The 25009-nt window shown below is 39.6% G+C and overlaps 1 protein-coding gene across 5 annotated transcripts in view; it reads left to right on the top strand.

Annotated features, from left to right (window-relative positions):
- The window catches only part of ACSL4 (acyl-CoA synthetase long chain family member 4), a 133326-nt gene that overhangs the window by 64770 nt on the left and 43547 nt on the right, over positions 1–25009 (top strand). For all 5 annotated transcript variants that reach the window (XM_080795083.1, XM_080795080.1, XM_080795082.1 and 2 more), the window contains one exon: positions 16957–17007. Coding sequence is in view for 1 of the 5 variants with exons in the window: in XM_080795080.1 (XP_080651206.1) it covers positions 16957–17007 (51 nt within the window). In the remaining 4 variants the exon portion in view is untranslated. The remainder of the gene's footprint in view (positions 1–16956; positions 17008–25009) is intronic.

Genomic DNA, 25009 nt, shown 5'->3' with positions numbered 1-25009 from the left:
GATAGTTTTAGTACACATGCTTCCATATTTTCTTCTATAGGGAATAGAAATCTGTTCCCTACCCCCCCAAAACTATTTGGGTTTCCCTTAAAGACAAGTCACAAGATGTGTTTTATGTACTGTTTTGTAATTTGCTTTTTTTATACTTAATATAATATTTTTTTGTGTGTTTACGTCTTCCCTCATCTGGTGTGTTTTCCTTCCCTTAAGACATTTTGTTGTTTCCATTCCTGAGCTTAGTTAATTCTTCATGGCCTAAGGCCAAACTATGCATGTGATTTCACCCTCCCCCTGCCATAAACCCGAGAAGTATGACACCCTTTTCTCATTAACCATGGCTCATTAAGCCAGGGAGTCCAAATACTTGTGTATTAGGTTGAACCATTTGAAATTGCTGTTTTCTGGCACGTAACAAGTTTTTGACTATATTGGCAATTTTGTGTGGGTCATCCTCATCGTTTGAAAAAGCTTTCTAGATTATTCTGATCCCTTTTCCTGCCATTCTCATTCCATGAGAATCCCTGGCTTCTCACTCTACTGAGTATCTCTGCGTTTAAAATGGTGAGCTGATAACCAACATTTTGTCAGGCAAAAATGTTGACAAACTTCCCTTCCAGGTGTCGCTGATAAACAGGATCCTTAAGACTTATGCCTGTGTTGGTGACATATGCAAAGAACTTGCGCTTCAGTGAATTGTATCTGCCCATGTGTATAAGGAAAAAAGACTTCTGAACATTCAGCCCAAGCTCTATGCAAGATAGCCCGCGGGCTTGCTCACCTGGTCCCACACCTGTATGGACTAGCCAGGGACACTGGTGCCACCCAGTGGTACCTTGCAGAGGAGTGGCTGATGTTGCTCTCCCCCTCTCCAGCATATCAAATACTTTCATTTCCTTTCCCCTTTCTTTCATGCACTTCTGTATTCATGAGCTCCCCTTCCTTTTCTTCCCCCCACCTCTTCCGGGCACTTATGGGTTTCATTTAGCCCAGCTGATAATATTCGGGGAGATACACTAGTCATGTATTTTTGCTGTGATAATCCTTATTTAAATAAAGGCTTTGGAACATGAGACATGAAGTAATAAGTAACACACCAAACAGACTGTTATTTGCTCTGCTTATGAAGTCGTGATTCCTACCCCACAAGGGCATCGAGTTTGTATCCTGCCAGAATATGACACTTGTCACGTTTAATTTTCAGCTTCTCAGTTATGGGAGAGGGAAGCACTTTTATACAGCTCAGATTGGAAGAGGCATGCATGTCTACCTCAGAGTGAAAGATTTAACTTGGAAATGACTTTTTGGTTTCCTTTCTGCTTAGTATTACTGGTTTAATCATTCCTTGTTTGTTCAAAAGCTGTTTGGTAAGCACCTACAGTGTTCCTGTACTGTGCTAGGTTCTGGGGATTATAGTGGGAGTCAAGACAGACATGGCCTCTGCCAGTAAGGAGCTTGCCAGTCCAGCAAGGGAACAGCAACCTGAACAAGTTTAAGTGCCTTGCTGTATGGGTGCCCACAGAGCAAAAAGCAGAGGCACCTGATGTAACATGGCGAGGTCAAGGAAGGCTCTTTTGAAGTGCCATTTTAACTAAGATGTAAAGGAAGCCAGGGAAGGGGAGAAGTTGAATGTTCTTGGCAGAAGAAAAAGCATGTGCTAGACTCAGAGGTGAGAGATTAAGCTTGGTGCTTTTGAGAAACTAAAAGAAGTTTATAATGGCTAGAGCCCTGAGATCAGCTTGATTTAAGCCTCACAAAAGTCCTCTCAACAGGGAGTAATAATATTCCCTCCATTTTAGAGCTGTGGCAAATGAAGTAAAGAGGTTAAATAGCCTGCCAGAGGTCACCCAACACTAGGAAGGGGCACAGCCAAGAGCTGGACCAAGGCCATCTGGCTCCAGCATTTTGGCTCCTAATTACTGTGGTAGACGGTCTCTCAGCAGGGCACTGGGTTAGACTGGAGCTTCATTGTCTGGTTCTTTAGCCTTCGATGAAGCATAGGACCTTATCCTGTTAAATCTGTGGCCTTTTCTTAGGATTGGCCAAATTAAATACAGTTTTTCTTAGTAAACAATGTTAGGCTGTACTAGATGCAGACTATTCCAAGAGCTAGAGTTTATAAGTATGTGAAAAATTCCTTAAGCTTATAGCATCTGGGGTAGTCCAGAAACTCTCTGGTTTGCTCTGGTATTTTGTCATTGATTGGACATCAGATACTTCATTTGATATGCAACTCTAAGGTTGCTAACCCGTATTTTCCAGAAAATCACAGACGGGAAGTTTCAGTTAGTGGTTTTTCTTTTTTCTTTTCTTTTTTTTTTTTTTTTTGTAATAAAGATAAGTAACACGTATTTCCTGCAAGGCTGGAATTTTTGCCTGATTGCTAAAGTTAATTTGGCAATATCTTCCTCTCTGACCTTTCAGTTAGTTAAAGGGTAAACACAACTTTTTAAAAAATAAATTTATTTATTTATTTAGAGAGCGCATGTGCATGTAAGCAGGGGGAGGGGCAGAGGAAGAGGAAGAAGAGAATCTCAAGGAGACTCCACACTGAGCATGGAACCTGGCGCTGGGCTGTCTCATGACCCTGGGATCATGACCTGAGCTGAAATCATGAGTTGGTCACTTAACCAACTGAGCCAACTAGGTACACTGGGTAAATACAACTTCTTAAATAGGATGACAGTCTTTAAAAGTTGTATAAATTGAGGACCTATAAATGGAGATAATTTTCTTATAGCGGATTGGATTTATCTTTTTATGTACTTACAAATACATGTATGTATTTTGTAAATTGAGGAATTGACTTCAGTTTGAATTTATCAATTAAGGTTTTTTTTTAAGGTTTTATTTATTTTGGAGAGAGAGAGTTGCTCTAGTAGGGGAAGGGGTAGAAGGAAAGAATCTTTAAGCAGACTCCCTGCTGAGCACGGAGCCCAATCCTGGGCTCCATGTTACTACCCATGAGATCATGACAGGAACCGAAACCAAGAGTCAGACGCTTAACCTACTGAGCCACCTAAACGCCCCTCAATTAAGGTTTTAATCTAGATTTTAGAAGTTGGATTATAAAGATTCCGTTGTATGTAAACTAAGGTTGCCATAATTTTGTATTGTTGAGACAGGTGGAATGAAGAATTGTGTGTGTGTATGTATTTGTATGTTTAATAGCATGAGGCTTATACTTTCATTTACTTGCCCATTTGCATATGACAGTGGATTCAATCAAGAGTTAGTATTTCTGTCTAGAGTGAATGTTGGCTTTGCTGATGTAGTCTTACATTCTTGCCTTGTTACTTTGTGGGACAGAGTTAGGGTTATCACTAGAGTCATGAAGGAGTTTTCGCCAAAAAAAAGGGTGGGGACTCTGACAATAATTACACTGGACCAACAGGTAAACCAGGGGACAGACTTTGGCAAACTGGCAAGTGTGATCACCATCATTTTAACCAGTTCATACTGGGATCAAATTTGTGAGATTAGCTTCAGACTCACTGGCTCAACCCAGTTGAATTAACCAGCAGCCACGGATCGACTTTCCTTGACTTTGGAGTAAAACATTAATTTTCAAATAGATGTATTATTGTATGTTGTGGTGGAATTGTACATATGTCAATCAGCTGTGTTCTTTGGATAATTTTTAGTGTCGTGAACTCTGTGCTGCTGGGCCCTGTCGAGGTTATTACAGGACATGCTCATAGCTGTCTGGGGCCTTACAGGAAGTAAGATTACTTAATGATACTTTACTGTTACCCGAAACATTTTGAAGTGAAAACTTTGAGGGAAAGAAATGATTCAGCTTTTCCTGCCTACTCCTTTTTGAAGCTAGTACACATTTGTAATGTGATATCACAGTGGATTGGAATGTCTGAAGCTAGACAGTCTTGGGTAAGATGATATACTTCCAAGTTCAGAGTAGTTGGTCCCAGAGTTTAGATTGTAAACAAGTGGATATTGATGGAGAATTAACTTCTGAAATGCCCTCCCTTCAAAATCCTTCTTACCACCCAAGTGGAAGACAAAGAAATGATACACATCAGGGGCCTTTTGCTTGTGATACTTTTTCTGAGGGAAGGCCTTGATTACTCCTAGGGTACTGATTCTGGTCAGATGAAAAATCTTTTCCTTGTGAGGCAGAAGAGTTGGCAAGTATGAGGTGCCTATTAAATCTTATGCAGATATCATCTGACATTTGAGTTCCTGTTTGTTGTCATAGAATAAATGAGTGGAACTCTGGGCCTTCAAGAAATTATTTGTATTTCAATCTGTGTGGAGTCCCTCACAATTGTCTGGCTTTTTGATATCCTCCATTCATTTGGCAGTAGTAGTCAATTTTTCTTAGTTGTGTTTTGGGATAGGGGACCACAGGGACAGTTAACTTTAGGAAAACTTTAACATTGTAGTTATAGCAAGAAAAAAGAAACTTTATTTTATTTTGTGTCATAGATTTTTAAAAATATTTTATTTATTAATTTGTCAGAGAAAGAGAGAGGGAGAGACAGAGTACAAGCAAAAGGAGCAGCAGAGGGAGAGAGAGAAGCAGACTCCCTGCTGAGCAGGGAGCCCGACTCGGTACTCGATCCTTGGACTCTGGGATCATGACCTGAGCCGAAGGCAGAAGCTTCATCGACTGAAGCACCCAAGTGCCCCTCTTCATAGATTATATTGCATGAGCAAACAAAGTTTCTTTTACTTTGAGACTAGTTTAGAAACAGAAGTGTCCGGCGCCTGGGTGGCTCAGTGGATTAAACCTCTGTCTTCGGCTCAGGTCATGATCTTGGCATCCTGGGATCGAGCCCCACATTGGGTTCTCTGCTCAGCAGGGAGCCTGCTTCCCTGCCCCCCCCCCACAGTCTGCCTGCCTATCTACCTACTTGTGACCTCTCTCTGTCAAATGAATAAAATCTTAAAAAAAACAGAAGTGTCTAATCTTTCTGTAGTGCAGTTGAAGTTTACTTTTGGCTCCTTTTACAGTGTCCCTCTGTCACTTGAGTAGTGTCAAGTGCCTTAGGGGCCGTATTCATTGTCACCTACCAACATACACAAACACTAGAATTAACTGAAAGACTGATGCTCTATTTCCAACTGATTTATTAAATGATGAAACTAATATGGTCACTGCAGGAGTTTCAGGAAGTGTAGGAAAAATGTAAGGATAAAATTAAAAATCCCTGATAATTCTCCAACCTAGGGCTTAACATTTTAACTTGTAGCCTGCCTATATCTGGGGAAGTTGCTATTGTTTTTTAAGTCACCTCTCAAGCCAATTAAGCTGTGCGTATCTTGAACATTTTCCTGTATCCTTGAATATTCTTTGGCAGTGCTGCGTTTGATGACTGTGTAGCATGTGATCGTATGGATGCATCATTATTTCACCAATCTCCATTTGGGCATGTGAAATTTGTTCTAGGTTTTCTGTTCTCTTTATAGCAGTGATGACTCGTGTGTGTGTGTGTGTGTGTGTGTGTGTGTGTGTGTGTGCATCTCTGATTAGTTCCTTAGGATATTCCTAGAAGTAGAAAATGAAATTATTAGGTGGGGAGTTATGATATAAGAACTCTTGATGCATATCGCCAAATTGCTTCCTGTGAGGCTTGTACCAGTTTACACGTCTGTCAACAGTATATAAAGTGCCTTTTTGTGTATATTTGGCAGCACTGAGTGATTTCTTGATTCTTAATTGGCACTCCTTTTGATGGAACTTCCACGCATTACTGTTCTAGTAAAAAAAAAAAAATTATTCCTGGTAACGAAGGTGGGAATGTAATATTAACAGCAGTACTGCAAGGAACTGGTAGCCCAGGATACTTCAAGAACCATCGAAACAGGCCATGTTTTAGCTTCAAGAGTCTGTGCTTCTAAAAATACATTTTTCCTCTCTTAAGCAGTTTATCAATCACAACTTGAGGGGTAAGTTCTAGTTTTTTTCTCCTAAAATTATTGCTCCATGAATGCTTATCATTTCTTAGACCTTTCTGGGCATTTATTAAGAACCATGCTTTTGTTGTCTTTAAAAACAAAATGTAACCTCTGGCAAAAATCATGTGGATTTTGTGAAGTTTTGGTCATCACACAGGAGTACTTTCTAAAAGCAACAAGCACTCCAAGTATTGTTCAGATCCTTAGTATTTGAATGGAAGCCTTATAAATTCAGAACCATCCATGTATCAATACATTTCTTGAGTAAACTTGGAAGAAAGGGATTTAGTAAGTCTGGTGTTTGATATGATGTAATCTATTTGGCCAAAATGTTTAAAAATCAGTGTCATGAAATTGTTGGTCCCAAGTCAGGAATTACCAGTGTGACAGCAATTTTCATCTATTAAAACCATCTTCCTCCCAGTGGTTGTTTCATAATGGCAAAGCTATACCTTAGGCAGACCTTATAAGTAGGATTTATTGATGTTTGTGACTTAGAAAATTCTTATTTAAATGTGATGATACATCAAGAATTTTTAAAGAGAATTTTCCCTCTTGATGCTGTTGTTAATTTAATCCTACGAAACAGAAGGGATAGGGACAGTGCACTTTTTTTTTGCTGTTTTCTAATACTCTATTTTTAAAAAAATTATTTATTTTTTTTAGTAATCTCTACACCCAGTGTGGAGCTTGAACTCATGACCCTGCGATCAAGAGTCACATGCTCCTCCCACCGAGTCAGCCAGGCACCCCTGTTTTCTGGTATTTTTATATTCATCTTAAGAGTAAAACTAATCAATACTGATTACAAAGAAATTCTTAATTCTTTTTTTAAATTTAATTCTATCATTTTTTCAGTGTTCCAAGATTCATTGTTTATGCACCACACCCAGTGCTCCATGCAATACGTGCCCTCCTTAATACCCACCACCAGGCTCACCCAACTGCCCCCCCCAAAACCCTCAGTTTGTTTCTCAAAAAGAAGCAGATAAGATGTTTTCCTAATGTTCTAGAAAGTAGACCCTGTTTTAGTTCCTGTAGTCATTGGGAGGGGAGAGAGGGAGAAGAGTTTCTTTTCAGAGACTAGTTCACTACTCCCATCTTAAAGCCCATTTTAGCTCTGAAAGTGTACAACTTTTATATACGTCTAGTATATTTTCCTGTCCCAGGTGAAGCATAGTACTTACATTGTAGGTTAGGTACTTGTTATTTTTATATACACAATTTACATATGTATGTGTGTATAATATGTATAAATGTATATTTTACCATACTAATGGTAAAACTAAATGTGTGTAGGGATATATGTGTGTGTGTGTGTGTGTGTGTGTAAAGATACTAATTATAAGGGAAGCATTTATATAACAAAATGGGTGGTAACCTAATACTAAAGTTGGGAGTATTTCTGTTGGGATTGCAACTAGACTCTGTCTTCGAGCTTGGGTGTAGCATAGCATACGTAAGCATTGCTTCAAAACTGAGAAAGCAAAACAAAGAAACTACCCGAGAATACTGCAGATTTAACTATGCTAGGAAATATTCATTGTTGTCATGGATATGCAAGTGATATGTTCTTCCAGTAGTGGCAAGAATAATCTTTGAGTGGGCGCCAAGTGGCTCAGTTGGTTGAGCAACTGCCTTCAGCTCAGGTCCTGATCCTAGAGTTCCGGGATCGAGTCCTGCATCGGGCTCCTTGTTCGGTGGGGTGTCTGCTTCTCCCTCTGACCTATCTCCTCTCATGTTCTCTCTCTCTCAAATAAATAAAATCTTTTTAAAAAAATACTTAAAGAATAATCTTTGAGTTATGAGTAGAACAAAGGATTTTCTGTTTAGCTAACATTGATTATCATCATTCTAAAATATAATTGTAATTTTTTGGTGTAAATGTTTTCCCCAGATATCTGCCAAATATGATAATGTAAACAGAAAGTCTAGTTTTAAAATAGTATATTTTTATATACTATTAATATACATAATATATATCATATGTCATATATATTTATATACCATTAATATATACATTAACAGTATATATTTTTATATACTAAAAACAGTATAGAATTGTCAAACTACTATGTTGCACACCTGAAACTCATATAACACTTTGTCAACTATGGTTCAATTTATTTTTCAATAAATTAAAAAACGGTCACAGATAAAATGAAGGCTGATGTTAATTGTGAAGGAAAAAATAATGACTTCAACCAGCTGTATTCTCTGACAAGTGTTAGATTATTTCTCTTATCCATTCCAACAAATATTTGATGCTATTTCCAAGCCCATGTGGGATACAGAGATAATAGGATGTAGTCCTTTTCCCAAATGAGCTTACTGTTTAGATAAGTGATTAAGATAAATTTATAAATAATACAACTAACTTCTGAAATGCCCTCCCTTCAGAATCCTTCTTGTCACCTGAGTGGAAGGCAAAGAGATGATGCCCATTTGGGTAATGTATTACAAGTTTCAAGCTTTTAGGGAAGAGTTATAAAAGTTCAAAAGAAGACAAGACATGTTAGCTCAAGGTATCAGTGAAGATATCCCAGAAAAGCTGGCTTTTGAGCAGAATTCTGGATACAAAGAAGGGCATGCATAAAATCTTTGACGCAGGAGAATTTCAGAGAATGTCAGCTTTTTTTTTTCCCAAGGTGGTAAGTGATTTCTAGGATATAGGTAAGGTAGATACATTTCTTATTTTTCTTATTCAATTAAAAGATTTATTTTATAGTAAAATATTTAATGCTGCTGATGGGAGTATAAATAGGTGCAGCCTTTCTGGAAAGTAATTTTATAGGTATATATCAAGAGTTTTCCTTTCCCACACTTCCCACCATCACCCAGTCTACCTTTGACTTGGTAATCACACTTCTAGGAAATATGAGGGAGGTTTTTAAATCTTGAGGAGGGAAGATGACCCAGAAGCCACAGAGGAGACTACTGGTACATGTTATTACTTAAAACATAAAAACCAATATTTGGCCCAAAGCACACAAAATAAGAGAAAAACTATACCAGGAACAGTATCTGTAATATGTCAGAAAAAGGGTCTATTTCCTTAATATACAAAGGGCTCTTATGAATCACCAAGAAAATATGAATAATCAAGTGAAAAAATGGGCAGAGTTACTGGATTCATATTCATTCATATAAGAAATTTAGATACATGGGGCGCCTGGGTGGCTCGGTGGGTTAAAGCCTCTGCCTTCGGCTCAGGTCATGATCTCAGGGTCCTGGGATCGAGCCCCGAATTGGGCTCCCTGCTCAGCGGGAAGCCTGCTTCTCCCTCCCCCACTCCCCCTGCTTGTAGTCTCTCTCTCGCTGTGTCTCTCTCTGTGTCAAATAAATAAATAAAATCTTTAAAAAGGAAAAAGAAATTTAGATATAGTGAAACATTTTAATATATTCATTGAAAAATATTAAAAAAGTGTTTTTGGTATCTGTTGAATAGAATTCACTTCATTGTTGGAGGGGATATGGAGATATGGGCATATATTTTTAAAAGATTTGTTTCTTTGAGAGAGAGAGAGCACACACAAGTGCATGGGGAAGGGGGTAAGAGGGAGAGGAAGCGAAATAATCCTCAAGCCTACTCACTAGGACCCTGAGATCATGACCTAAGTTGAAATCACTCAACAGACTGAGCCACCCAGGTGCCCTGAGATGGGCATGTTAATTTTGGTGGGAATGTGAAATGGTATCTTTTCTTTTAGAGGTCATTAAAATTTGGAGGGGAAGGGAATACATTTTAGACTTTTACAAAAGAGTTGCAAGGGTAGTACATCATATCCATGGGCCCTTCACCTAGCTCCCCCTAGTGTTACTATTTTACATAATTATAGTATAATTAATTAAAACAAATTAATATCGATATAATACTATTAACTAAACTACAGACTTTATTCAGATTTAATCAGTGTTTCTATTAACATCTTTTTTCTGTTCCAGGATCTAATCTAGGCTCTCACATTACATTGTTATCATGTCTCCTTAGTCTCTTCCTTTTTTTTTTAACTTTAAGTTTTTATTTTAATTGCAGTTAACATACAGTGTTATATTAGTTCCAGGTGTACAATATAATAATTTCACACTTCCTTCATCACATGGTGCTCATCATAAGTGTCCTCCTTAATCCCCATCACCTGTTTCACCCAGCGCCCCACCCACCTCCCCTCTGGTAACCATCAGTTTGTTCTCTAGAGTTAGGAGTCTGTTTCTTGGTTGGTCTTTCTGTTTCTCTTTTTTCCCCCTTTGCTTGTTTTGCTTTTGAAACTCCACATATGAGTGAAATCATACAGTATTTGTCTTTGACTGATTTCCTGTAACTTAAGACTCTCTACCCCTCCTTAGTCTCTTCCATGACAACTCCTCAGTGTTTATCTTTCGTGACCTTAACAGCTTTGAAGAATATTCAGGACTTTGTTGAATGTCCCTAATTTGGGTTTACCTGATGTTCTTTCTTGGCAGCTCGAGATGATGTAATTTGGGCAAGAACACCATAGAAAAGCTGTGTTGTGTTCTTCTCAGTGTGTCCTGTCGGGGGTATGTGATGTTCATGTGCCCTGGTATTGGTGATGGTAATCTTGATCACCTGGTTAAGGTGATTTCAATTGTGTTTCTCCATAGTAAAGTTATCATTTTTCTCTTTGTAGTTAATAGGTATTATAAATACTTTATTATATTGTATTAATATATATTTGGAGGTGGTATTTTGAGACCATGTGTATATCCGGTTTCAACTTTAAACTTCCACTCACCAGTGTTAGCATCCATCAGTGAATTTTGTGTGCAGCCAATTACTACTGTAGTGCTTTTTTAAAATATTTTATTTACTTGAGAAAGAGAGAGAGCATGAGCAGGGGGAAGGGCAGAGGGAGAAGCAGACTCCCCGCTGAGCAGGGACCCTGATGTGGGGCTTGATCCCAGGACCCTGGGATCATGAGCTGAGCTGCAGGCAGATGCTTAACTGACTGAGCCACCCAGGACTTTACTGTAGTGTTTGAATGGAGATTTTCTATTTCCTTTATTCCTTCCACATTTATTAATTAGATCTTTTGTATAAGGAAGTTTTGTCCCTTCTCCCTCCTGTACTTATTTATTTGGTCAATCATTTATTTGTATTTGTGTGGACTCGTGGATATTTACTTTATTCTTTTGGATATAATCTAATACTATCATTATATTGTTGTTCACATTGTTCTAGTTTTGACCACTGAGAGCTCTTTTGGGTTGGCCCCTGTGTCCCTTTGGCACATCCCCATCTTTTTTTTTTAAGCACTTCCTTACTTTCTGGCACCAGAAGATACCAGGTTCAGCTGGCATTTTTCCTGCCTTGGCTCTGGAATCAACTACTTCTCTAAAGGGCCCTGGTTCCTTTCACTGGAGAATGGTAATTGGAAACCCAAGATTTGGGTACTGGGTATGATCACTGCTACTGAGTATCTTTGCTTCTAGATCTGGAGGGCAATTTTAAAAGACTAGAAATGGTCACATACCCTTTTGACCCAGAAATTCAACTAGAAATGTATCCTATAGACACACTGGCATAAATATATCATTAAGGATATTCTTTGCCAGAATACCATATACCTGTTTAAGAGTATTTTTTTAAAGATTTTATTTATTTATTTGAGAGAGCCAGAGAGAGAGCATCAGCAGAGGGGAGGGACAGAGGGAGAAACTGACTCCCCACTGAGCAGAGATCCCAATGCCAGGCTCAGTCCCAGGATCCCTGGATTATGACCTGAGCCGAAGGCAGATGTTTAACTGCTTAATCCAGTGATCCACCCAGCCATCCCTAACTGTTTAGAAGTATGTAGATCTATGTATTCTGGCATGGAAAGCCATGTAAGAGAGTCATATTTTTAAAAAAGAAAGTTGCAAGCCTGTGTAGATAGTATGATTCAATTTTTGCTTAAAAATTGTGCGCGTGTGTGTGTGCATGTGTGCACACATGTTTATTAGACTATGTTTACAAAAACATCCCCAGGAGTACCCACCATACTATTAAAAGCTGTTATTTCTGGAGAATTGAATATAAAAGATATTTTCACTTTGTATTTTATATTTTGTAATGTTTGTGTTTTTTAAAAACACTTTATTGAGATATCATGAATATTTTTAAAAAACATTTTGTTTTAGGTTACCTAACTTTTCCATGAACCAGCATTCTAGTCTATGACAGCCTAGAATCATCTCCATATTTTTTACACTATTACATGATAGTTTGGGGTAGTTTTATTATTTAGGTTATAATATTTGTTTTATACATTTTAATTTTTACGAACCAAGTGACCTAAAACATTTAAGACTCTTGAACTGCCAATTCTTTATATATTCTTAAGGGGAAAAGAAAAGATTCTACTACAGCTTAGATTCTGAGTAGTACCCTCTAGTAGTTTGATTGGCTTGTGATAGTTACAGAGGCCTGTTCTAAATGTCATTTTCTTCTTCTTTATGACTTTTTAAAAATCATTTTTTAAAAAGATTTTATTTATTTATTTGACAGATAAAGATCACAAGTAGGCAGAGAGGCAGGCAGAGAGAGAGAGAGAGAGAGGAGGAAGCAGGCTCCCTGCCGAGCAGAGAGCCTGATGCAGGGCTCCATCCCAGGACCCTGGGATCATGACCTGAGCTGAAGGCAGAGGCTTTAACCCGCTGAGCCACCCAGGTGCCCCTTAAAAATCATTTTTAAAATAAACAATATTTATGGAAACGTTGGAAGCTGTTAAAATCAGCACAAAGAATACAAAAGTATATAAAACACTAAAACAAAACAAAAAATTAAAACACAAAATGCACCTGTAATGCTGCCACACGGCAATAGCAAGCATTAATATTTGGTGTGTATCTTGCTAATTTTTCTATGAACATGTACCCACTCAAAGAAATGCGTATATCATGGAGTCATACGTACTGTTTTGTATTTGCCTTGTTCTTGATTTCAATATTGCTAACCTTTGAACTGTATTATAGTTATGGCAGTTTTCATCCATTAGTGAATACGTGACATATGCACATCTCTCTGAAGCAAGACCTGTGAAAGACCATTGCTGAGGAGATTGTTCTATAAGGGACTCACCAGAATTTACTTTTAGATTTGGACACTAAATGCTCAGGACTTTGTTAATATTTCCCACTCTTTTTGAAACATCCTCTTTTAAACGTACTAAGCTTGGTCCTTGAGACATTAATGACAGGAGGAAGATTGATTGTGCTTTAAACATTTCCAACAGATGTTATCACAAGTTGAGTATAGACTTTACTTCTAGAAGAATGTTTTCCAAATACTGGTTAGCAGTCTAACTTACTTGCAACAGGGCAAAAACTAAACAGAGTAATGGTTTGTTTTGAAGTCTGTCTCAAAATATGAGGGTTGTCTGAAGTTGAACAGCCCTGCCTTGTATTTGTGGTTGCTTTTTCCTTAATCACCATCCTGTTAGCTGCCTGGACACTGTTTTGCTTCGTGGTATTTGATGAGTAAGGCTTTCTCAGGGCTGCCTCATTTCCTAATTGAAAGACGATAAACTCTAGATGCTGTATTCTCTTTTTTCCATGGTATCAGGTGGTCATTAAGTTGAAACAAACTATGTTATATGCTTCAGTCTGTTAAAAATTTGCCTTGCGAAGGATTTCCAACTTCCTTGTGCTAACAAAAACTTGCATATACATGTGAAAGTGAAATTTGCATTCTAATTTCAGCCGGATCATTCCTATTCCTAGTCCCAGTCATTTGTAAGTGGAAGCTGCAAGGCGGTCATCTGCTTAGATCTTTCATATGAAATTATGTCTTCAATTTATTTTAATAGAATGACTCTAAGAACAGGGTGCTATTTGGTAGGGGGAGGCTAGGAAGAGAGAGGTTATGTTCAGAGTGTTTTTCCATCGTGTAGAAAAAGTAAGGTGAGGAAATGTGATTTAGTTCCCTTCTATCTGCTGGACAGCAGTGGCTTGTTTTGTTTTGTTTTTTAAATGATGAAATAAATGTCCGTTAAATGTACAGATGCTGGAAATAAATCAGGACAGGACTTTATCCCTGTCTCTTGTATTTAAGAACCTCTGAGAGTTTCTTTGTCTTGCCTGATTGATGGAGGACTGTGAGACTGGAAATGAGTAGAAGGTTGAAACCGGGGCTCTTATCCAGCTGAGAGAATTCTCTGACACTTCTGATTCTCCTCTCCATCTTCTCCTTCCATGGTACGAACGACCAAGTGTAAACTATCCTTTAAAAATATTTATGGATGAAATTATTTTCCAAATTAAGCAAGCTAGTGGATAGTTTTGTATCTCCCCCCTGCCACCCATAGGTCTTTAAATGATTTTGTAGAAAGTTGGTCTTTGTTGTTTATCAGTTACCTGAATTAATCTGTGGGGGAAATCTATCCATTTGTATTTAGAAATATGAAGTTTTCTTTCTCCAACATTCTCTTCTTGAGCTCTTTAGACTTTATTTGAGTATGTATATGTAGAGATTTACTCTGCTTATGTTAATATGAATTGTTAGCCCTGTGAGAGAAAAATAAGAAAATGTTAAGTAGCATGCCTTCTGTTTATAAGTAGTCTTAACCATCTGTGTTCACACATATACTGACACCGTCCCCAGCACACCCTCTCCAAAAGTAGATTGTGGATATTCACTTGAGGTGAAGAAGTAGTTCTGTGAAACCAAACAAAAGGAATGCTCTGTTGGTGATAGGTCTGGGTGTAAATCATTCTTTCCCTCATTGTTCTGATGGTAGCAGGAGAGAAAATGAACTGAGTTAACACCAAGTAGTTCGTGTGGTCGTTAGTCATATGGATGTTTGCAACTTCCATTGGAGTGTCTAGATTTTTTTAAAAAAGTGTTTGGGGTGCTGGGTGGCTCAGTGGGTAAAGCCGCTGCCTTCGGCTCAGGTCATGATCTCAGGGTCCTGGGATCGAGTCCCACATCGGGCTCTCTGCTCAGCGGGGAGCCTGCTTCCCTCTCTCTCTCTCTCTCTGCCTGTTTCTCTGCCTACTTGTGATCTTTCTCTGTCAAATAAATAAATAAAATCTTTAAAAAAAAGTGTTTGATGGGTTTTTCTCATAGTCTCGTGCAAGTAGTACTGAGTACTACCTCATGGAGATAAGACTTCATTTCTTCTTCAAAATCCTAATTGTAAAAAAAAAAAAAATCATAATTGTGCCTAGGACACCCCCGCAGTGTTGAAATGCAAGCAAGCAATGTCAAATTACAGAAGGGCCTTAGTTTACTATTCTGGGTGTTCAGATGATAAGTTGTTTTCTCCTGCACTATACAAAATAGGTCAGTCCAAAACCTTCATAGCATGTATAGCTTCAAGAGCATCATAAAACTGATCTGTATGTTCGCTGAGGGAAGATGAAAACATTTGTAGATTTTTGCCTAGAGCAGTGCTGTGTTTTGATTTGGAAAGAATCTTGCACTGTTTAAAGGAAATTATTCATTTTGGATTTTGATGGGAAAATTGCTAGGCTTCTGCAGGCACTTGGGGTTGAGGCTATCTGGGTAGATTGACTAGTTTCCTGTGGTCAGACTTTATCCCTGAATGGCTCCTGTCCTGACTGGGCTGGTGGGGGGTGGAATAAGAGGTACAAATAAAACTATTAACAGCATGACTCCTGCTTCTTGCCATTTTCTTTTCATTTTATTTTAACATTTTTTATTGAGCTATAATTGACGTATAATATTGTGCAAGGTGCACAACATGTTGATTTGATACATTTATATGTTGTTACGATTACCACCTTAGCTTTAGCTAACACCTCTGTTGCATCACATAATTATCATTTCTTTTTTTGTGGTGAGAACATTTAAGGTCTAGTTCCTCAGCAGATTTGAAAGTATATGACATGGCATTGTTGACTGTGATGACGGTGCTGGGCATCAGATCTCCAGAATTTACTCATCTTCTAACAACCCTTTAACAACATCTCCCTGGGTCCCCCCTCCAGCCTCTGGTAACCACCATTCTACTCTGTTCCTGTGAGTTTGGCTTTTTTAGATTCCACAAATGAATGACATCATGCCACAGTTGTCTTCCTCTGCCTGGCTCATCTCACAAAGCCTACCCTCAAGGTCCACCCATATTTTTGCAAATGGCAGGCATTCCTTCTTTCTCATGGCTGAATATATACCATTGTGTGTACATACCACATTTGTTTTACCCTTTCATCCATTGGTGGACTCTTAGGCTGTTTGCTTATCTTGGTTGCTGTGAATAATGCTGCAGTAAACATTGCAGTGCAGGGGTGCCTGGGTGGCTCAGTGACTGCCTCCAGCTCCAGTCAGGATCCAGAGTCCCGGGATCAAGTCCCGCATCGGGCTCCCAGCTCCATGGGGAGTCGCTTCTCCCTTTGACCTTCTCCCCTCTCATGCTTTCTCTCACTGTCTCTCTCTCAAATAAATAAAATCTTCTTTAAAAATGGCAGTGCAGATTTGTTTTTGATATCCTGTTTTCATTTCCTTTGGCTGTATATCCAGAAGTGGGATAGCTGGATCATGTGATCATTGTATTTTTAATTTTTTACACACCTCCATACTGTTTTCCAGAGTGGCTGCTCCAATTTATGTTCCCACCAACACTGCACAGAGCTTCCCTTTTCTCCACAAACTCACCAAGGCTTGTTATTTCTGGTCTTTTTGATGATAGCCATTCTGACAGGTGCGAGGTGGTATCTCATTGTGGTTTTGATTTGCCTTTCCCTGATGATGAGTCATGTTGAGCACCTTTTCGTGTACCTGTTGGCCATCTGGATGTCTGCTTTGGAGAAATGTCTATTTAGTTCCTCTGCCCATTTTTTCATCTTACCATTTTCCCACAGAGTTTTGACTACTGTTTCTTAGTCAGGCTAAGTTACTTTTCTGTGATCCTAATAGCATTACTTCTAGCCAGATGACCATCTCGAGTCATTTCTTATTTTGTCTTGGATACCTGGATCATCATGAGCTAAGATGCACGGGAAATCTGAAATAGCACTTGAGTGTTTTCAAAAGGGGTTCTTCTCTTGTGTCAGTGTACCCATTAATGTTGTCTTTTATTGCAGATTGAAATCACAAAAGATACACGTGTTCTTCTAAAGAGAAAAAGGAAATCTGTAAGTATTCTTTGAAAATTCTAAATTTGTCATTTTATCAGCTTTTGGAGGAAATTAAGTTTTAACCATACTAACAGGCATCTTGACTCTTTTTGTTGTGGAAAAACCAGGCCAATCTCCATGTTTGTGTTAAAAGGGCAATATTTGGAAAAGTAAAACAGGAAAGCTTTTTACCCTGTACAGCTTCTAAAATTTAAACTACCACCCCTCGTTTTTGAAAGGGGAAGTGATAATTGAAATCTAAGTAAAATGTTTTTCCTTGAGTGATTACCGAAAAGTGGAGCCACAGGTGGGAGTGTTCCAGTTCTGACTGGTGAGACTTACAGGCCGAGAGTCTTTGGCAAGCTAGTGTACTTCCCTTTGCCTCACTTCTCTAACTGTAAGGAGGTTCGTTATTCTCGATGAGAGGATGTCTGTAGTAGTGGCTGCTCGCCCTAATAAGTTGAAGCTTGTTCTAGTTACTTGTTCTCAAAACTGATCGAAATATATTTCTGATTTGCAGAATTTTAGGTATTAGCCCTTTCCTTCACTGGAATATCTACTCTAGACCATAGCATGGAATAAAAGAACCACAACAGCACACTTTAAAGAAACACAATAGCACACTTAAAATTAGAGTCCTAGTGTTAGTCTTGGACCTTGAAAATTACCTAGTCCAGTGTATCCCAAGCATCGATTTTTAGACCAGTGGTGGTCAGTGAGGAGTTTTTCGTGGTCCAGGGTGAAGTGAGGAAAGTAAGGACCACAGGCCATGCATTTTTTTTAAGGTTAAACTCTTCCCCTTCAAATGATTTCTTGTTATTATAAGATCTGCCCATCTAATTTAGGGGCATTAAATATATTCAGTATTTTATGAAATGATGGTGATAGCAAATCATAGGGTTTTGGGTTTTTTTTTTAAATGTCTATACCTGCCCCCCACCCAAGGCAGCTGTATCATTCCCCTCACCATCCTTCTTTGTTTTTAAAACTATTACAGACCTGTGCTATCTTAAAATAAGATCCAGTTTTCTCATTTTACAGATGAGGACACAGACAAGAGGTTATTTGATTTGTTCCAGGTCTTACTGTTCAGCAAGCTGCTGAACCGAGACTAAAACCCTGTATACAATGCTGCCTCTCTTGTATTTCTGGTCTTCTGAGAATCACTCTAATTATAATTGGTTATAAACTTGAAACAGAAGATCTAGTAGTTCTTAGGTGCTAATAACTATTTTTGAATTCCGAGTGTAAAGAAATTCAAGACTTAATGTTCTTGTGTAGCTCGGTACTAAAGTCTGCTGATGAGCCTGCATTAGAAAAATCTTAAAACATGGCCAGAGATTTTCCTAAGCAGGCCCAAATTAGCCGTCTCTGAATTCAGCTGCTTAGCACGCTACCCCATGATTGGTAAAAGAGGTGAGGTATCAGTGAGGCTAGTGTTTCCTTGGGAAATAGACTGTGGTGCCATCTTGAGGACAGTATTATTCAGGCTTCTATAGTTGATTTATTTGTGCACAGAGAGTCTGTTTCCTCTTGCCTCCCTCCCCACCTCCATCCTCCTCTCTCCCCCTCTCCCTGCCATGCCCCACATGCACACATGCATGTGTGTGTGTGCATGCACACACACACACACACACACACCCTACAAACACAGATAAACATTTAGAGCAGTTGGCTTACAGCCCATCTAGATAGGTTAAAAAAAAATTACCAAGGCAAAGAGTAGGAGTTGCTAAACACATTGGCAGAAACATATGTGCAGTTGTGCTCAGGAGTTTACAGATACTTTGGAGTGCCTTTGACACTTCAGAGACTCCTCTCCGATTGGCATAGCTGGGCCTTCGCTGTCCCAAATACACTTCAAAGCAGAAATACCTAATTCCCTTATCCCCCTCCCTCACTAACCTTAGTGAAGCATGCATGGGCCGGGGAAATAAATGAACATGAAGAGAACAGAATGGAAAGTATTCCTCATCGCTAGTATGGAGACATTAACTCTAAGAGTACTTTTCCCTGGCTTCTTGTATTTAGCATCATGTGGCTTCCTCCTTTAGGGAAGAATTCTTTAATTTCTAAAATGTCAGGTACAGCCATAATGAAATGCTAAGAATTAAAAAAAAATCTTGAACTCTCTGCAGTCTTTGGAATATCTGTGCTCTTCTTTTTCTTAGTGCTAATATTTGAGAGTTGTCTGAATGGCTGCAGGTTTTCATTCTTCAACAGATTCATCAGTCTTTGAGTTCTTTTAATAATCTCACTTTAAAGGTATTTTAATACTGCAGCACAGAGTGAGCTTGTAAAAACAAAACCAAACCAAACCAAACCATACCACAGTTTCACATGGTGGCCATGTGGCTGAATTGTAGTGACTTATTTGGCCATTTTATAAGAAATGGCTGAAGGGGTGCCTGGGTGGCTCAGTCGTTAAACATCTTCCTTCGGCTCGTGTCATGATCCCAGGGTCCTGGGATTGAGTCCCACATCAGGCTCCCTGCTCACGGGAAGCCTACTTCTCCCTCTCCCACTCCCGCTGCTTGAGTTCCCTCTCTCGCTGTGTCTCTCTCAATCAAATAAATAAAATCTTAAAAAAAAAGGAAATGACTTAAGACTACATTGTTGCATAATTTTTAATAATAAAGAGTACCGGGAAACAACATTAGCAAAGAACTAACCTGTCGAACTGGCTCCTCCTCTAGCAAACGTGGAGGGTAGGTCATGTGGCAGAAGAACGAATGGTTGCAAAATTGTCTCCGGTACACAAAGTTATTACTAGGGGAAGTATTATGCTGGTCACAGGTTTTTTTTTTTTTTTTTTTGATAAATACTCACGGTAGGCAGCCTGCGGTTTGTATTACTTTATTATTAATAAATAGGTAACCTGACAAGAGAGATAGGATCTCACTTGGATGCAAGACATTTATTATAACTGAAAGTTAATTTTGAAGTTATTTTGAATGATTTTTGAAAAGCCATGACTGTGTTCCCCTAGAGAAAAAAATACCTGGGAAATAGAAGACTTTACATTCAAAATTAAAGTCTACCCCATGGCGCGATGTGCCCTCTAATTTAGCAGCAGGGTTCTGTCTACAGGGATCTGCAGGAGTTCATCTTCAGCAGTAGTCTAGGACGTTGAAATTGGCATTGTGCTACCTACTCCCGTTTTATAGCACTGCACCCTTCTTACATCTCTGCAAATATGTACCTCCCAGAACTTAGTTTTCCTCCCTCTCTCCTGGTGTCTAATCAGGTTGGATTGGAACATCATGCTTTGTCAGTAGGTGCCACTTCTAGCCTGGTCTGTCCTCAGTATTCCTTTAATTTGAGCTTTGGATTAAAGCTCAACAACCAACTCCTGACTTTTGAAAGCTTCATATTTAAAAATGCAGCGTGTTGTGATCACTTGAAGTGAGGAATAGCCGCATCATCATACACAGTGTATGTGAAGTGTGTAGGCAGCAACATTGGCTGCTGGATCTCCTCATTTCAACACATATAGATAGGATCCCAATTATAAGATCCTATGACCTAGAAAAAACATAATCTGATGCATGCTGGGGATGTTCTTAAAGCATTATGGGAGGGGACTTCTGCTACACTGTGAAAGAGCATCTTCAGCATGGCAGCTGAGGTGCTTTCTTTGCTGGGAAAAGCTGGGAAGAGACTGGCAGGATGGCGACTTCAGGGGTTAATCCCTCTCCAGGTGAGGAAGTAGACAGGTTTGGGTAATCTTGCTGGAGACGCACCCAAAGATCAGTCGTGGTAGTGAGAGGCTTGTAGTCAAAATAGCTAGCTAGGCACAGGTGCGGTGTGTTGGGACAGGGCGCGCATATATTCATCCTAGGTTTTTGTTTTGCTTTTTCAGCTCTCAAATGTATTTATTATAATTACTGTGTATCAGGTCTAAAGTTTGATTGTACAAACTATACCATATCGATTAGATTGGTCTGTCAATTTGAATCAGGTGAGACTTACAAAGGGCAGATGAATATATATTTCACATGATTATCAGTCTTGCAAACTAACAGCAAGAAAGCCTACTAGCTGCCCTTAATGCCTTTTATTTTCTTAAAATAGTACCATTTTAAAAGTTTTGATATTAAATATGAAGTGTATTATATTGTAATACAGCTCCTGTGAGGTTTGATTTCATTAACCAAATGCAACCATTCTTTTAACATCATTTTTGAGCTTTCTCTTCTGTGTTTTAAAATCATTTGGAACTTTTTAATAGTGTGTGAGAGAAAAGATTTTTTTTTTTAAAAGCACTCCACCCATTTATAAGTCTCGGGGATGCAACATCTATGTAGAAATAGGATCTTTTAAAGTGCCACAGGTATGTTATCTGTTAATCTCTTAGAACTTTTACTTATTTTATTTATTTTTATTTTATTTTTTTTAAAGATTGTATTTATTTATTTGAGAGAGACAAAGAGAGAGCACAGAGGGAGAGGGAGAAGCAGACTCCCTGCTGAGCAGAGAGCCCCACTTGGGCTGGAACCCAAGACCCTGAGATCATGACCTGAGCAGAAGGCAGCCACTCAATGGAGTGAGCCACACAGGCACCCCTCTTGGAACTTTTGTAATTGTTTTCTGATTTAATGTTGAGTGGATACAGAAGGCAAATTGTCTCTTTATGTGGTATTTAAATTACCCCGTTAAATGATGTGTGACCTGAAAATGTAATTTCTTAAAGTAGCACTTACATAGTTAATCATTGATTTTCAAATTGATGCCTTTTACATTTTCATAAGGTTGTTTGTAAAGGACAGATGACCTTTATCTGTCCTTATTGTGTGTTTCAACTTGGCAAATGCATGAATCCTTGCTTAGTGAAGTCTGTTTTCCCAGACTTTTGGGGGGAAAAAATGTGTGGGCATTAATGGACTTCAGTTTATTAGTTTTTCTTTTTCATTCTTAAATTGATGTTGTGTCACATGCTTCTGGGGGAGATGATTTCTTCTTTTAAATTCAGACTTTAATCAATATATAGCATTTGTTTACTTTGTGTACTAGAGCTTAAATGTATCACTAATGCTTTTTGTGTTTAAGCTAACTATCTCAGAGCATTCGAAGTAACTGGAATGAAATATTTAACATTAAACTTGACCTTAAGACAAAAGGTAAAATTTTATCTGATTTTCCCCTAAGGCTTCTAGGTCTCACTCGATACCTAGAGGACATTTTTTCACCTATAAAAATGCCTCGGGATATAGGCTGGATCAGTGCTCAAAATTGCTGCCAGGATTTCTTCATACACAAAGTTTGTCACTGTCACCTATTTAGATTATACCAGTATGACTAGGGTCACAGACAAGAGAGATGAAAACATAGCTTTAAAATCTATTTGAAGCTATTATGATCTATTTAAAATCTATTAGACCTGGATCAGAATCCTACTTCACTGGGTCACCTTGGGCAAGTGCTCTCTCAGAGACTGGTTATATCATCAGTAAAATGAGGGTACCACCTCAAAGGGGTTTCTTGAAGGATTCAGTGAGATAATGTATCTGGAGGACCCAGCACAGTGCCAAGCCCAGAGTCCATGCTCAGTGAGTGGTTATTCATCTGCTCTCCATATGAAACGGTAATCCTCAACAGGAACAGTGAACTGTTTTGTGACCGAAGATGATGGCCTACCCTTTCCTGGAGGCCATACCAATGAATTTCTTGATTTCAAGGAAGCACAGCTTCGAGTTCATGTCCTCCTAATGGGTAGGGCAGCAGGTATTGCTCTTCATATGCAGAAGGACAGCATACCTTAGTGAGAGGCATGGGTGAGAAAGCACGTAGTCCCCACTGCATAGCCTTCATGCATTTAGAAGAGCAGTCTTTTACTTCTGTGCAACAGGCAGTTTTTCCAGTTTCATGTTTTTAATTAAGCAGCTAAAAACAGCTTAAGTTTATTATAGGGATTTTTAAGAGGATACCCTGTCCTAGAATGTCAACATGGACGAGTGATTTTTTTTTTTTTTAAGATGACAAAGGTTGGTGGCTTTCAGGCTGTTGTACTTGCGTACATTTTTGCTTTATTGTTCCAGAGCAATGCCATATCCATTCTTATTTCAGTCAGCAGATTTATGGCACTGCTAATGCACAGACGGACTGTTGTGGTCACTTAGTGTTCAGCAACAGACTGTCAACCCTGCCTCATGGAGCTTATGGGGACATCGGTAACAAATATGAAAAGGAAAGCATGTGTCATATTGGTCATAGGTGCTGAGGAGAAAAACAGAGCAATAAAGGGACTGGAGGTGTTGGGGTGCCATTTTAGGATGGCTGCAGAAGGTGATACTTGAATGAAGACAAAAAGGAGCTGGAAGAACATTCCAGGGAGAGAAGAAGACATGTCCAAAGGGCCTGAAGCAGGGTCATGCCTGGTGTGTTCCAGAAAGCACAAGGAATAGGTTGAATTAAAGCAGAATGAGCCAGAGGAAAGCATGGGAGATGAAGTCAGAAATATAAGAGAGCAGGGGAAAAATCCCTGTTGTCTCATAGGAAGAGTGAGGACTAACTTCTGAGTGGGTTGTATGGGGATTCTTTGAAAGACCTAATCTACCTTACATTTTAACTAGAGCCCTCTGGCTGCCGAGTTTAGAGTTTGTTATTAAAGTGGGAGCAGGGAGATCAGATTGGCAACTGCATTTATTTAGGTAAGAGATGATAGTGGCTGAAACCAGGATGGTAGCAGTGGAGGTAGGGAGATATAGTTGAATTTGGTATGTGTTTTGTAAGTAGAGCCAGTAGGATTTGCTACTGCTGAGTTGGGTATGGAATGTGTGTGTGTGTGTGAGAGAGAGAGAGGAGAGAGAGAGAGAGAGTTGCAAGAGAGGGAATCTCGAAGGTCTTTGGTCAGAGCAGCTGGAATTACTGAGCTGGGCAAGACTGGATGGGATCAGTTTGTGGCAGGACAGTCAGCGGCTCAGCTTTGAGCATGTTAAGTCAGAGGTACTTGACTGATAGGGATCTGTTGAGGAAAAAGTTGGATCTACAAATCCAGTGTTTAGGGAAGACCTCCAGGAGAGGGGAAGACTTCTGGGCCTCGTCAGTGTATATACACATACACACCATCTTAAGGCTGTGGGACTGAATGAGGTCACCATGGGCATGAGTGTAGAGAAAGCCAAGAGGAGGTTAGGTGACCAGGGACTGTGGCATTTAGAGGTCAGGGACATAAGGAAGAAGCAGCAAAGGAGACTGAGGAGGAACAACTAAGAAAGTCAGAAGAAAACTGGAAGACGTGTGGTCTCCTGGAAGCCAAGTGAAGGTTTCATTCCCAGGAACAGAGGGGTTTGCCTTGTCCAAGGCTGCTGATGAGTCAAAAGAGATGAGGGAGCCTTAACTGACCTTGGGATGTGAAGATGTGGAGGTGCTCAGGGGTCCTTGATCTGAGCAGTTTGTGGAGTGGTAGGGGGTAAAAGCCTGAGTAGTAGGCTCAAGAGGAGCTAGGGGGAGAGAGCAGGGAGGGGAAGAGTGCAGGTGACTGTCAAGTCCTGATGGGGATGTGAAGAAATGGGGCTGTGGCCAGAGAACATCCGAGAGAGGCAATGGTGTTTTTTTAATTTAATTTTATTTTTTCAGTGTTCCAAGATTCATTGTTTATGCACCACACCCAGGGCCCCATGCAGTATGGTTTTTAAGGTGAGAGAAAGAAGAGCCCTGTTGTGATGCTAATGGGCATGATTCTGTGGAGCAGGGCTTGGGCACCGCCAGCCAGAGGCAGGGCCCAGGCAGACACGGGCCCGGGAGCCCCCAGGCAGGGGTCAGCGCCAGCCAGGCGCAGCACTGGTCCACGGGCAGAGTCACAGGAGAGGGAAGAGTACGTGGCTGAAGGTGCGAGAAGGCGGGTAGGTACAGTGGCGGGAGTGACGGAGGCAGAGCAGATGTCGATGGTCAGAAGTGCGAGGAGCAGACAGGAAACCCAGGAGAGCAGGCCAGTGAATGGAGCGGTCTGGTGCAGTGCGGTTCCTGCGCGGCATGGAGAGCCGGCTGGAAGGAGCCGTCATGCATGTGGGGCAGGGGG

This window comes from Martes martes (assembly GCF_963455335.1).
Source record: "Martes martes genome assembly, chromosome: X".
NCBI classification, from domain to species: Eukaryota; Metazoa; Chordata; class Mammalia; order Carnivora; family Mustelidae; genus Martes; species Martes martes.
The sequence above is the reverse complement of the archived record's forward strand: the minus strand, read 5'-3'. Positions and strand labels throughout refer to the sequence as shown.